The sequence below is a fragment of the Hylaeus volcanicus genome, chromosome 4 (assembly GCF_026283585.1).
Source record: "Hylaeus volcanicus isolate JK05 chromosome 4, UHH_iyHylVolc1.0_haploid, whole genome shotgun sequence".
NCBI classification, from domain to species: Eukaryota; Metazoa; Arthropoda; class Insecta; order Hymenoptera; family Colletidae; genus Hylaeus; species Hylaeus volcanicus.
This window is the reverse complement of record NC_071979.1, coordinates 7,343,267-7,356,159: the sequence shown is the minus strand read 5'-3', so window position 1 is coordinate 7,356,159 and position 12,893 is coordinate 7,343,267. Positions and strand designations below refer to the sequence as shown.

The window sequence follows — 12,893 nt, the reverse complement described above, 5'->3', positions numbered from 1 at the left end:
ACGTTGCTACAATTTACCAAGATTTCTCGTAAGGAACGATTTCCACGGAGAATAGCCTAAAATACAACGTTCGCAGAGCCCATCCATAACTAGCACATTACCCTACATCACGTTGGAATTCCGTGGGGAAGAAAGATTGCACAAGACCTAGGTTGAATTTTCCGTGGCGCAAACAGCGTATCTCGCGGAATAATTCATTTTATGTCTGCATTATACGCTCGATGATGCGGAAAGTGGCGGAGCAGGCGTTGGTTTTATTATCAGACGAGGCACGCTCGGATAAACGCTCTCGCCGGCTTGGGTTCGCGTGGGAGGAAGCAGAAGGGGCGGCGGTGGCTATAAATTCCGGTGCTTACAAATTGAGAGTGCCGTAGAATTTTCGCGGCACCGTCGACGAGGAACAGGTGCGCGTTTCCGCGTGTTTACGTCTCGAAACGTTCACCAGGGATCCGATGGAGAGGGGCCGTGGCAAAGCGCCTTGTAAATCGTTGCCGCGCGTCAATCTGAAATAATTAATGGACTGCGCCGTCCGCTTGCGCAACCTGAATTATCGCTCGAGCGATCGTTAATATCGTACTAATTTATCGTGACGAGGCGGCGATCCAAGCGGTTTCTCGACCGGGGGAACGATTCCTGCGGCTCTCCTTACACGGCCACTGAAATCTGCTAACGATTTACTTGAATAATTCAGCTCTCCCCTTTTAAAGGAGGCTGACGCGCCGCGAGGAGAAAAATGAGCGTCTCTCGTTACCCGGTATCTGGTTTAAGAGATCGCGATCGACAAACAGAGGATACTTTACGCTCGACTCTCCTGCACACGCGATGCTGTCGATCAACGGGCCGCAGTGCTGCCCATCCTAGGCACTGTCAGGCTCGGATTAAGAGGACAATGGAAGAAACTGGTCAATTTCAGATCTGGATGGGCTAACGAAGATTTTTTAGTGGAAGCGTTTTTAGGTCCTAAGGGTGGAAGTCATTTTGGACGCGTGAAAATCATAGTAGAATTATTCTTTTTTTTCGAAAACAATTGACTTAACCTCTTGGGGGATGAATTATTTCATAAGAACTCAACTAAAATTCAAGTTAATATTTATCTGTGGCACCTATCAATCTCGTGATGTAGTTGTTTCATAGTAATCGATATTAATTGTACTCAGCTTTCATTGGAAATGTAAATAGACAAATCACATAAACAAATGGGGTAATTTAAGGATTGTAGGAATGGAGAATTAAATGTTAAAATCGAGTTAAAATGCAGTTCAATAAATAGACCGAAGATATTAATGCAGATTCATATTTTCATAGATACAGAAAAAAAATCTCAGCTTACATACAACTTTATTTACATCATATATTTTTCAATTTATAAACATTTTCACCGATTTCCCCATGTTTTCCGCTGTCATAAATGTATAAAAATCCGCAGTCTGCTAATGAACTAAATAAATAACAAACTAATATCGATGCCGATAGCCTTAACGCCACCGTGGACAAGGAGAAGGTAGAAATACGCTCGGACTTTCGCTTCCGCGACTCCAGAACAGAACGGAGAACAATAATTGCCTATCAATTTCCATCGACGGGCCGCGCAGCAGTAGCCACTCGATTTCGCACGGTCGATGCGACTGCGAGATTAGTTAATCGCCTTAGCGTTCTCTCCTTCTTTCGGATTCCCGTCCAATTACGATAACGAATGGAAATTGCTGCGCGAACACTTCACCTCTGTCGAACGTTTCCGCGATTGATAATTAGGAACTCGACACGTTTAGCAGCGAAAAAATTCCCTCGGGGAATACGGTGGTACAGAGTGCTGCCGTGTCGAGAAATATTAGTCGTAGCTTTCACAGATCTTTTACTTACTTAATTCCGTCGCCTATGGAATAGGTGGTATTTAATACGGGTCAGAAACGAGAACCACGTATTAAGGATGTGGTATGATTATTGGTGCGATTTAAATCATAGGTTAAGGGGTGAAGTTGAAGTGCGAAAAACTGGCCAGTGGGAAAAAGAAACACGGAGGCATAGTGTGATAGTAAGTCGAGAAAGAAAAAATGGAGAGAAAACGCGAAGGATTCTTTTATAACGCGGTACGCCGCCGTCTAACCCGTTTTTCGGGATTACGAGGCGTTTCCAGTTTCGCTCTATTAATACTTATTAATTGACATTAAAATTAATTCCGTGTCGCGTAACAAATTTGTTACGACTCGTCGAGTGTACACAACTGTATCGAGCGAAATAAATTTCATTTAAACCCGCTGGTTTGCTCGTCGAGCTCATTCCTGGTCCAGGTTATTTCAATCTCTGGTGTTTACAGAATGAAATATCAATTCACGGTCGATTTCCGTGTTTCCCTTGTGCCGGTCTACAGGGAATGTGGATTTTCGTTAGGCCATCCGTGTTATAACAAGATTATTCCATTCTTCGTGCCCTCCTCTGCTAAAGGTGTATTTTTAAATAAATAGTTCAAACAAGTGTACTTTGAACGCACGGAGACACGGCGACGCTTTGCACTGCAATTTGCAGAGAGCAACTCTGCGACATTATTTTTGTTTCTACGTTCCGCGAGTAGCTTCGCTGTTGTGGACTAACATTTCGTAGGGGTAGGTCGCTGGAATGGGCCAGTATTTTTTTAAAAACTCTGCTTCGTTTAGAACGGTTAACAAAGCCAGGTTGTAACACTGAAGACTAACGGCGTCTGAAAAGGACCCTCGTAGGAGTAGCTCGAGAACTTTATTTTATTCCAGGTGTTTTCGAAGTGGCTTCGTTCTTTTTAAAAAAAGTAGGCGAAATGGTATTGCAGATTCTTGTACTTCGCCATTTTGAATTTCTAAATTTTCAGTTCAGATTTGGAATGAACAACCCCAAAAGACCCCAGTATGATAAGTTTCATCGAAATTTTTAAATTTTTAGCGTGAGAGTTGTTCCTTCCATTAAAATTCTACAATGTTTGCTATTATTTCTCGGAATGTTAGAGGGCGTTCCTTCCAGAAAATACTTTTGTCCGGATTACGAGGCGTATTTTAAGAGGACACCAGTATTAATTTCTTCACTTCATCTCGCACACCAGGGATATTTACACGGTGGATTCGCAAACACTCCGTACCCCGATACAGCTCGTTAGATTTCCTTTCGCGGCAAGAACGGGCTCGCATCGCTAACACGCTTCCAGATCCGAAAGTATTAAACCAACGCGGGAACCAACAGAAAAACCTAGAGCGTAATTCTGGCGTAATTGGTATTATAACGCAGAGAAAACCGGAAAGAATTATCTGGATGTCGGGGACCGTTTCTGTTCGTTCGTAAAATGCTAGGAACACGGGTGGAAACGCGTACCGTATAAACACACGCGTACAAAGTCGCGCATACACACGTACGAATGTGTATCGTATACCAGTGAGTGTGCACCAACACACGCAACGAGTTTTGCATGTTACGCAGCGCACTCGACCATTACGAGCACATATTTATTATACGAACCAGGGGAAGGGGTTGAGAGGGATGTAATTTTACAGGAACGCCACGGCCTCGACTCTATTTCGCTGTCACGCTGGTAAACAAAAATATGACGCGACCCTGTTGTCGTTAAAAAATTACTGCCGCCATAAAAGTGGCCTCGCGCGCGCGCGCGGTCGTTCCGTGGGAAATTGTTGTGTCGACGGATCAACGGGAATTAATTTTCCATTTAACGCCCTATTATTTCGGTTCGAGCGCAATAATAACGCCTGGGACGATAAAGGTCGATGAATTCCCTTCGACGATAAAGCGATAGCGAACACAGAGGATATCGACTTTGATGGAACGTTGGAGATTTGTAGCGCGGTTAAAAATATTGAAATATTGTGGCAGGAGTAGGAACTACTTGTCTAAGAGGCGCGTGGTTATTCTTAATACTTCTTAGGAGGACGTGGGAAACATCGACAAACGAGGATGGAATAATTTTTTTATTTTTATATGTAATTGTTTGGTGGTTTATTTACTGAACTCAATCGTGACATCTATGTTCAGAACATCTAAATCTGACACAACGATTCAAAACTGTATAAATAATAGCTTGCTTCGGGCTCCAAAATGATCAGTAATTTTTCTAAAATATCGCTTATTGTTTCATTTTCAAAAAAATAGTTACGACCTTTGTGACTTGAGAAAATAATTCTAAATCTAATCAGCCCCCCTAAAGGAACGCGACCGCGTGTGAAACAGGCGCGCAACATCGTTAACGTTCGGGATCTATCGACGTTTAACTCTTTCTGTCGCTCTCTTTTATCTCTGTCTCCGTTTCGAACCGATTTTCCGCTTCAGTCGTGTCCCTTAATCGAGGCTATCGCGGGAAGGGGACGGTGCGCAGGCCAAGCCATTTAAAAAACACACAATTAGTGCAGCCGCAACAAACATCGGTAATAGTTGTTACACGCTGTTCGGTTGCAACAGCGAAAATCCCGTGTATGGGTGTGTTTCCCAGTTTCTGCGCTGTCCGTTCTGTCTGTTTGTCTGTCTGTCCCAATCGGGACCGACCGGCTCTAAATGGCGTATCAAAACTATCGGAAGCGGCGCAATTGCGCGAATATTCCGCGAAATCGCGGAGAAGGAATTTATTTCGTTCCAGTGAACGCGATGGAACGTGAAAATCCGACGCGCCCGGTGACGCGTGTTTGCCAAGAATTACGCGGGCCAATAACGACGCTCGGGGATGGTCGAGCCGATCGGGTAATAAAATCGCGCGGCTAATAGCGACCGATTGATTCGATTCTGGACGAAGCCTTGCCGCGAAACGCGACAAAAGAACGGGGCGAGAAATTATTCCAAGTTTGAGACTTTTTTTTCTTTTTTATTGTTTACTGCGAATTAAAACAGTTGAAATATTTTTATTTTATTTACGTCGACACAGACAAAAGTTCAACCCCGAAGGTATCGACCTCAGCGACAATTATTTTAGTTAGCAATGCTTACTTATCTTTCTTTTGTTATATAATTTATAAAAACCGCCCCACAATCCATCCCCTATCTCAATAATTTTTATATGCCGTCTGGCACTAACTAATGTTTTGCTCACACGTGCGTTTTCCTGCTTGTTCTGTCCAGTATTAAGTTGGAGCTGGAGAAACTCGCCCAGGAGAAGACGGAGATGCAGCGCCACTACGTTATGGTGAGTACAAGATCAATAATAATTACAGTAAAACGGAATAGTGATTACAATAATTCCAAAATGCTACTTCGGTTTTCGACATCTCATAAATTACATTCCTCGTACAAATTATAAAAGGTTTCCTCGCTCTTTATCCAATATGTATTAATTTTCAATCCAGAGTCAATTTCATTCAAGTTTATTCTACAAATCAAAAGTTATATTGTAGTGAATGCTATTTATTATTAATATTACTATTAACAATTAATACTATTAAGTAGTACAAATACCATTTAGTGCTAGCAAATGCTATAGATATTATTCTACACTAGTGAAAAATGATGGACAGCTTCCAAATCTGAAAAATCAACTACGTTCCTACCTTACCACTCAATTTACATTAACCCCAAAAATGGGAGGCAATCCATGTCGTACACGTGTCCTGGCACTCATCAATCCTGTTCTCTTCACAGTTCCATAGAACCTAAGAACCGACCATCTTCCTGCTTCGCGAATGGTTACGCGACGGGTTCCTTAAACAGCGACTTCATTTAAATACGGTAGCTCCGTGTTCGTTTTTAATTAATTCTTAATCCGTCGTTCGACGGCGACCTGAATATATAAAGCGCCTCCGCAGCGAAGGAATTCATAAATCTTGTTAACCACGACGCGTGAGAACCGGTCGACCTAGGCGACAATCTTTTAATAAAACCCGACGATCCGACCCAGGAGAGCCTCGTCAGAAGTTCAGCTGATCGAGTTCTTCGTCGTAGAATATAAATCTATCGATAGATTTACGTATCACGCGTCATGTTTAATATATAGCAAAATAATTATATATTTGCATAACATTAAATAATTCAGTAAAGTTTAGTTATAATATACATACATAGTAGATGTCATATAACAACGGCAATCTTTTAATAAAACCCGCGGACCTGACACGGGAGAGGCTCATCAGAAGTTCAGCTGATCGAGTTCTTCGTCGTACAATATAAATCTATCGATAGATTTACGTATCACGCGTCATGTTTAATATATAGCAAAATAATTATATATTTGCATAACATTAAATAATTCAGTAAAGTTTAGTTATAATATACATATATAGTAGATGTCATATAACAACGGCGATCTTTTAATAAAACCCGCGGACCTGACACGGGAGAGGCTCATTAGCCATTCAGCCGACCCGCTGAGCGGGTTCTTCGCGACGTATTTCTTCGTCGTCGTCGCTACCATCTCCTTTTTCATTCGGTCGCGGCTGGCGCTCACGCAGGTGTCGTGGATACGCCTGGCAGCCATGCCGCGGCTTACTTTCGCCCGTAGATCTTCATTATTGCGGTGCAACGTCACCGCTGTATGCGTCTTCATTAGCAGGAGATACAACGCTCCGCGGTATATACGAAGTCGAGTCGCATTCGACTCCTACGGAGAAGGTCGCAGGTCGTAGCCGCCGGCGCGTGAATAGAGGCCTTTGAATTTACACGCCACGCATATCCTGTGCGACATCTTTTTTTTGTGCTCGCGTCGATCGAACCAGGCGGCACTTTGCGGCTCGCTCGAGACGTCTGTTCTCTTCCAGGCGTGGGTTCTCGAGTATTGTACCGTTGCGCCTTGGGGAAGTTTCCAGAAGACGGCCTCTCCAGAATTCTTCGAATTACACCGATAACCAATTACTTGGTTATGGTACCGATAACTTGAGGTTCACTTTAGAGTACGCCAGTAAGAAAAGATTATACAGGAATAGTAACGATTTCGAGTAGGATTATGAATACAAGCTTCGCAATAAAAAAAAAAACCTTGCTCTCGATCCTCCACCAAACCATTTCAAATTACTCCACTTAATTAAAATTAATCTTTCACCAGCGGACCGAATGATTTCCTGCCTGTAGAAACGACGAAAGCTATTTGCAACCGTGGCGCATTTTCATGAGAAAAGTTTTACGGCAAACGTGAACGCAAATCCGCATTGCTTAATTTTCTGCTCGGTTACTTTATCTCCGCGGGACCGTGCAGTTAAAAGGCGTAGGCTAGTCGGCCAATACCTTCCCGACGCGATGACAAAACTGTCACGAGAACGTTTATGACTTCTCGTAAACTGACAAGCCTATTCGACTCCGAGTCGTAAAACGAAAGTAACGTTTCTTTAACGACGCAGGTTTCCTCGGTCGTACGTATGTCGAGGAAATTTAAAATGTCTGTCGCAACTTCTAAAAAGATGTTTAAAGCGATTCGTCTGCGGGCTTATGAATTCTTCGCTGCCGTGGCAATCGCTAGACGGGGTGTTTCGTTAAGTACGAGTGATACTTTCATGCTTACGCTCGTTCCACGAGAATGGTAGTAAAAAGTTGTTAGAAACACTCTTCCAGGTTACAATCGTTTTTATATTGTGATATCGTACCCAACGTAGAAAGTAAAGTTCGAGGTAAAATGGAGTCGGATGAGCATACGACTGGTAGATCGGGAGTCTAGTGGGAAAAGCGGTTGACTGCCAACCCAGAGGACTCGAGTTCGAATACCTCGTTGAATGAATGCCTCATTTTTCGTGTGACTCCTACGTTATCTTCGCAAGTAGAGCTAACAGAAATGCTCGATTCAACTGGCGTAATCGAGAGAGTCTCGATTTGAGTGACTCGTGATACTTCATGAGAGCATGCGCGCAAATAGTCATCAAGATTATTCGTATACGTGTACGTTCGGCGGAAGTGTTGGTTGGAAAAATGTAAATATCTGAATAGAGTTACATGCTCCGTAATCGGATCAGATTCAATTATCTGCTTAAGGCTATTTCTTTGATCATGAATCACGTCTGACAGGACTTCTGCTTCGCGTCACGCATGCTTGCTTCGCCATTTAGCTGCCTCGGGAACGGATTACCTTGTGCGAAATAAACAAAAATACAAGGCGATGTTGACCCATGAAATGCGTCAATTTTGAGACGAAGTTGCCGAGTTGTGTTATTGAAATAACTTATTATGGATATTTATTCGCAATTTTAGTGATTAGTTTCCTGTTAGAATAGTTGGGTAAATATTGTATCATTGAGGAGGTGCAAGAGCGTTTGTCGTGTTCTCGGACAAGAAATAGCTGCTTTTGAGCGTAGAGATTTTCCGTTTTTTTTTACATTGAACAAAAACAGCAGGAGTTACAGCGAGATTACAAACGCAAAAATCGTTAATCTTTCGTCAATAAATTTCATTCGCGCAGTTCAGTTGCGTGATTGAAATACACGTACAACTTAGAAACCACCCTGTAGATTCCACGGGTAAATATCGTCGTTCGCAGTGCTAAAAAAAGAAGATAAACAGAAGCCTGCGCGTCGCCGGAGTTTATTGTCTTTCGCTTGCGTTGCGGTTATCGTGGACACGCGGTAATTTATAGGCCACACTTCGTGGCCGCGTTCGATGCAAATGACTTCATATAAAATGCGAGCTGGCCGGTTGCGTGGACGTGGCACTTCCGTCGATTCACGCACCACGAAGATTAATCGCGCGATCGCGACGACCGTGCACGAACGCGCGTACGGTCGACGGTCCCTTCAACGATTGATCGATCTTCTTCTTCGTCTACTTCGTCCCCTTCTTTTTCTCCTTTCAGGCAATCGTTTTTTTTTTCTCCCCGATTCCTCGCACGATCCATGCACGGCTCTCCGTTACCGCGTTCAGCATTTCAATTTAACGTGGCACGCACCCTGGCTCGCATCCGTCCATCTGTCGTGTTCTACGAAGCACCAACAGTGTCGTTCAAAATAAACGTCCTCGATGTTTGTCCATGGTCATTTAAGAAAAAAATTTTTTTTTCACTGATTGAAAGAAGAACTTTTGCTATTAATACAAATGGTCGAAGATTGATTGGAGTAATCCTATTTTTCTGTGTCATAGAACGCGATATTAACGCAACGATTGGGTCAATTAAATTAATTTTGATTAACAGTTGCCCGTTATTATCTTCGACTCTCTGGATCGCTAAAAAAAAAAAAAAAAAAATAACGACCGGGGTCGATCGTGTTGCGTCACGAACTGTATTCGCGTCGTTCCGGGGCCCATGGTCATTTATTATTACCCGAGCGGCGCGTCGTATTACATCGTTTTGTCACTTATGATTAATCATCGGCGAAACAAGAATTTATTGTATTGGCTTCGATCCGCGTAGCAACAGGTACGCTTGTCGAACATACGCGTCCGCTCTCCGTTCTGACGTATCGAATGACTCGTAAACGCGCTCCTAATGAATCGACGCCGGTTTCGCACGCAAACGTAATTGGAATGATTCAGCCGGAACGCTCGAGAGCTTGATTCATTATCACGGCGGTGCATCTCGCGGAAGAAAAACGGTCGTTTCCTCTTGTTTAGTCCCCACCACTCTTCGTATCTTCGATCGGGTGCTTTCCAGCGAACGAAAGAAAAACGAAGCGTGTCTTCCAGTTGACGTCTGTCTCGGCCGTGTAAACTTAATTAACCAGCCGAATCGAATCGAGACTTGGCCAAGAGAAAATCAGGACGCCTTGAACAAAAATATTTAAGAAAAGTGAGAAGGGAGGTCAGTATTTAGGAATTTCTTTTTAGAGGTTTTTAAGTGTATCGAAAGTGTATAATTTATATATTTAATACGTTATTTTCAATAAATTCGCAAAAGGGTGCCTCATTCTCAAAGTTCTGAACCGGGCTCCTGCCTCAAGACTCTTGTACCTTGTTAACAAAAAACCAGAAACCTAGAGCAATTTTTAAAAACCCTTCACAATAATTAACAGTGCATCGAATATTTATGTAATATTCATACAGGCCTGTTACAAGTATTTATCCACACCGAAATCCAACAAGCAACTATCTCGTAATTGACGCCTTTGCAAAAAGTTCAAGTTTTATTTTCTCCTCGAAGCATCGCAGTTGGCGCGTCCTACCGCGCATACAAGTACAACGTGTTTTAAGTATATCTCGAGAGTACATAAACGGAGGTTTCGTCGTCGATTTTCCACGCGGAAAAATGCCGACTCGTTGTCTATGTACGTTTTCATTCCCGTCTCCGTGGAACTCGATCTCTGTTCACGGATTTGCTTTCGATTCGCGGCGCTGGTATTCGTACCGTGAGATGCTCGTACGACGTCGTTATACGACGATATAGCCCCAGCCACGGGGCATTACGCTTTTACGGCTCTTTCATGTAATTGTCGAGCTCGTGAACTTTTACGAGCGAGAAAGAGATCGCCTCGAAACGCCATCGTCCGGTGTGGTTTGAGGCTGCTCCCTGGATTCACTCCGTTCCTCTCTCTTTATCTCTCTTAGGAGGGTTTTGATGTCGCCGAATCGGTGCGGTTTTAGATGAACGCCGTACTCCTTGTTGGAAACGGTCCTTCCGTTTTCGATGCGCACCGGGAATACGGATTTTACGTCCTAGCGTAAACAGAAATTAAGGGAGATGAATCGCGTCATTGGACTTACAGGCGTATTGCGTTTGATAGATACTGGTAGAGTTAGACAGAATAAGACAGAAGTAAGTTTCTTGGAGGAAGGAGAATAAGGGAGAAGAGACTCTTGGGTTAAATTCGTACTTTGAGCAACTGTGCATTGGTCGTTGGTAGTTTTGGTGTAAATATACCGGACGCAATACATACTGAATCACGTTGGTCTCCTTTTATTAATTTAACATCAGAGTCTCTAATATGCTGCTTGCAATAAAGACCGAACCGTGTCAGCCTTCCTTTATTTCAACTTCAGCGAGCTTCGTTCCATGAATTTCTCGCGGCGCCCAGTCATTAATACATAATATAGTTGTCTCAGGTCGCGAGGGGTTGAAGGAGAACTCCAGCGACGCGTAAGAACACGTATCAGTCTAGTTTGGAGTGTTTTCCTTGATTAAATCAAGGATCGCGAGGCGGGATCAAATCGAGGGCAAAATTTGCAAGTCGTACACAGCTGGGGAGGCCCCTTTCCGTAAGGGTGTGTTCACAACAGGGGTCGAATCCATCGGGGGAAGATGGAAAGGGGGATAAGGGCTCGTGAAAGGGACGAGACGGCGGAGAGAGCGGAGGGTCCAATAGTCTGGCGTATCTCGTCACGGCGCAGATACCGATCGCGATCGATATCGGGTCGTTTATTCGAGAATGAAAGCACCGGCTCGTTTCCAGGACCAAAGGGAACCCGATTCGAGGGGTCGCCGACGAGACGGGGCTCGTAGTTTTCTCGGTTCGATTCACAATTTTTCAAATAAAGGATCCACTCGACGCGCGAACAGCGCGGGAATTCGTTCTTGGCCCGAATCGAATATCGCGCGACGTCGAAAGTGAACATTTCTCGCCGGGCGATCGTGCCAGGTAGAATTTTGAAGCATAACCCTGGACGTACACGGTGACGGGATGTAAAATCCGATACGACGGTAAAAGCTGCCTCGATTTGTGAATGTAAATGAGACGGGAAGAGGGTCAATCGGTCAGTTCGTCCCTGAGATACACCGACCAGCTCCAGAAATGTTCGTCGTGGAAGGTTGAAGTATGTAACGAGTTTCGTGATATTGAAATTTTTCGAATTTTATACCAGTTGCTACTAAAATTATTTCTACAGATGGATCGCAATTACCACCAGGGTGAGACTTAATAGGTTGTTCAATAAGTTTTGTCGTTCGATACGAGATAGTGCTATTATGTTCATCGTTTTATTTGATGAAAGATGGCTTTTGTAACTTGCTACATAATTGGTATGTTACGTGTATAGGTACATTGTAATAGAAATCTGAAAATTTCGAAGGATCGTGCTTGCATATACCAAAATGACGAGTATATCTGTTTAAACTAAAGTTCCAAGTAATTGAATACAGAGTAGATTAATTTCTACGCCTAATATTTACTCGCGTGAAATGGAAACAAAATTGATTTTTCGAGAGTGTCACACCAGAAGAAAGACTCCTTAAACGCGTCGACCGCGAGTAACGTTTCCAGCCTCGCGGTAATTAAGATCCTGACCTCCGGTCCGCTTTGCTCCTCGGGGCGAAGTCTATTAATGAAAGGCTAATTACTTCGTCGACGAGAGACGATCCCGTGCCGCGGCTGCACCAGGTGATTCGTGCCTTCGTTTCGCCCTGCTCGTTTTTCTTTTCCTGTGATTTCTGGCCACTCCAAGTCCCGCAGGGATTGCTCATGGAACAATACTCGAGACGCTTTTACCACTCCCTTTGTACTTTCGTCTCGCGACCGTAATACCCTGGTCGGGACAAATGTTACTTCCGTGTCTTTATTTGATTTACGTTTCGCGAGATCTTTCTTATCCTTTGGTCTCCGCAGATGTTTGAAATCACTCTGTTCATTGTTGGCCTCGAAACCATTGCAAGCGAAACGCTGTGTTTACGCTGCTGAACGTATCGCGTCGGTTCGAATGTTCTTTTCGTAAATCGTCGGCGACGTTTAGAATTGATTCGAATAACATGATTCGTAGCCGTTCATTGCACAGATCGATTAATTCCATGAAACAAGAAGTTGAGATATGCGACGAAATAGCGTACATTGTGTTTTAAAATTCCCTTTATAATGTAAATTCAAATAAATATTGTAGAATGCGTACATATGTAGTTTTCATCTAACGGTATATAAAATTAATAAGAAAGAATAACGTTATAATAGTTATGTGACTCGTGAAATTAATCGATTTGTGCCCAAAATTACATATACACGGCGTTTCAAAACTGACGATTCAAAAATGTATAAATATTACTATATCTAAAAGTCGTTTGAAGATGTTTGTTGGTTCGAAGCGTCTAAATTGCTCCATATTATGCTCGG

General features: G+C 43.3%; 1 protein-coding gene across 2 annotated transcripts in view; it reads left to right on the top strand.

The window, feature by feature from the left end:
- The window catches only part of LOC128874607 (protein groucho-like), a 147,981-nt gene that overhangs the window by 44,882 nt on the left and 90,206 nt on the right, over window positions 1-12,893 (top strand). For both annotated transcript variants that reach the window (XM_054119497.1, XM_054119496.1), the window contains exon 3: window positions 5,080-5,143. In XM_054119497.1, coding sequence (XP_053975472.1) covers window positions 5,080-5,143 — 64 coding nt within the window. The remainder of the gene's footprint in view (window positions 1-5,079; window positions 5,144-12,893) is intronic.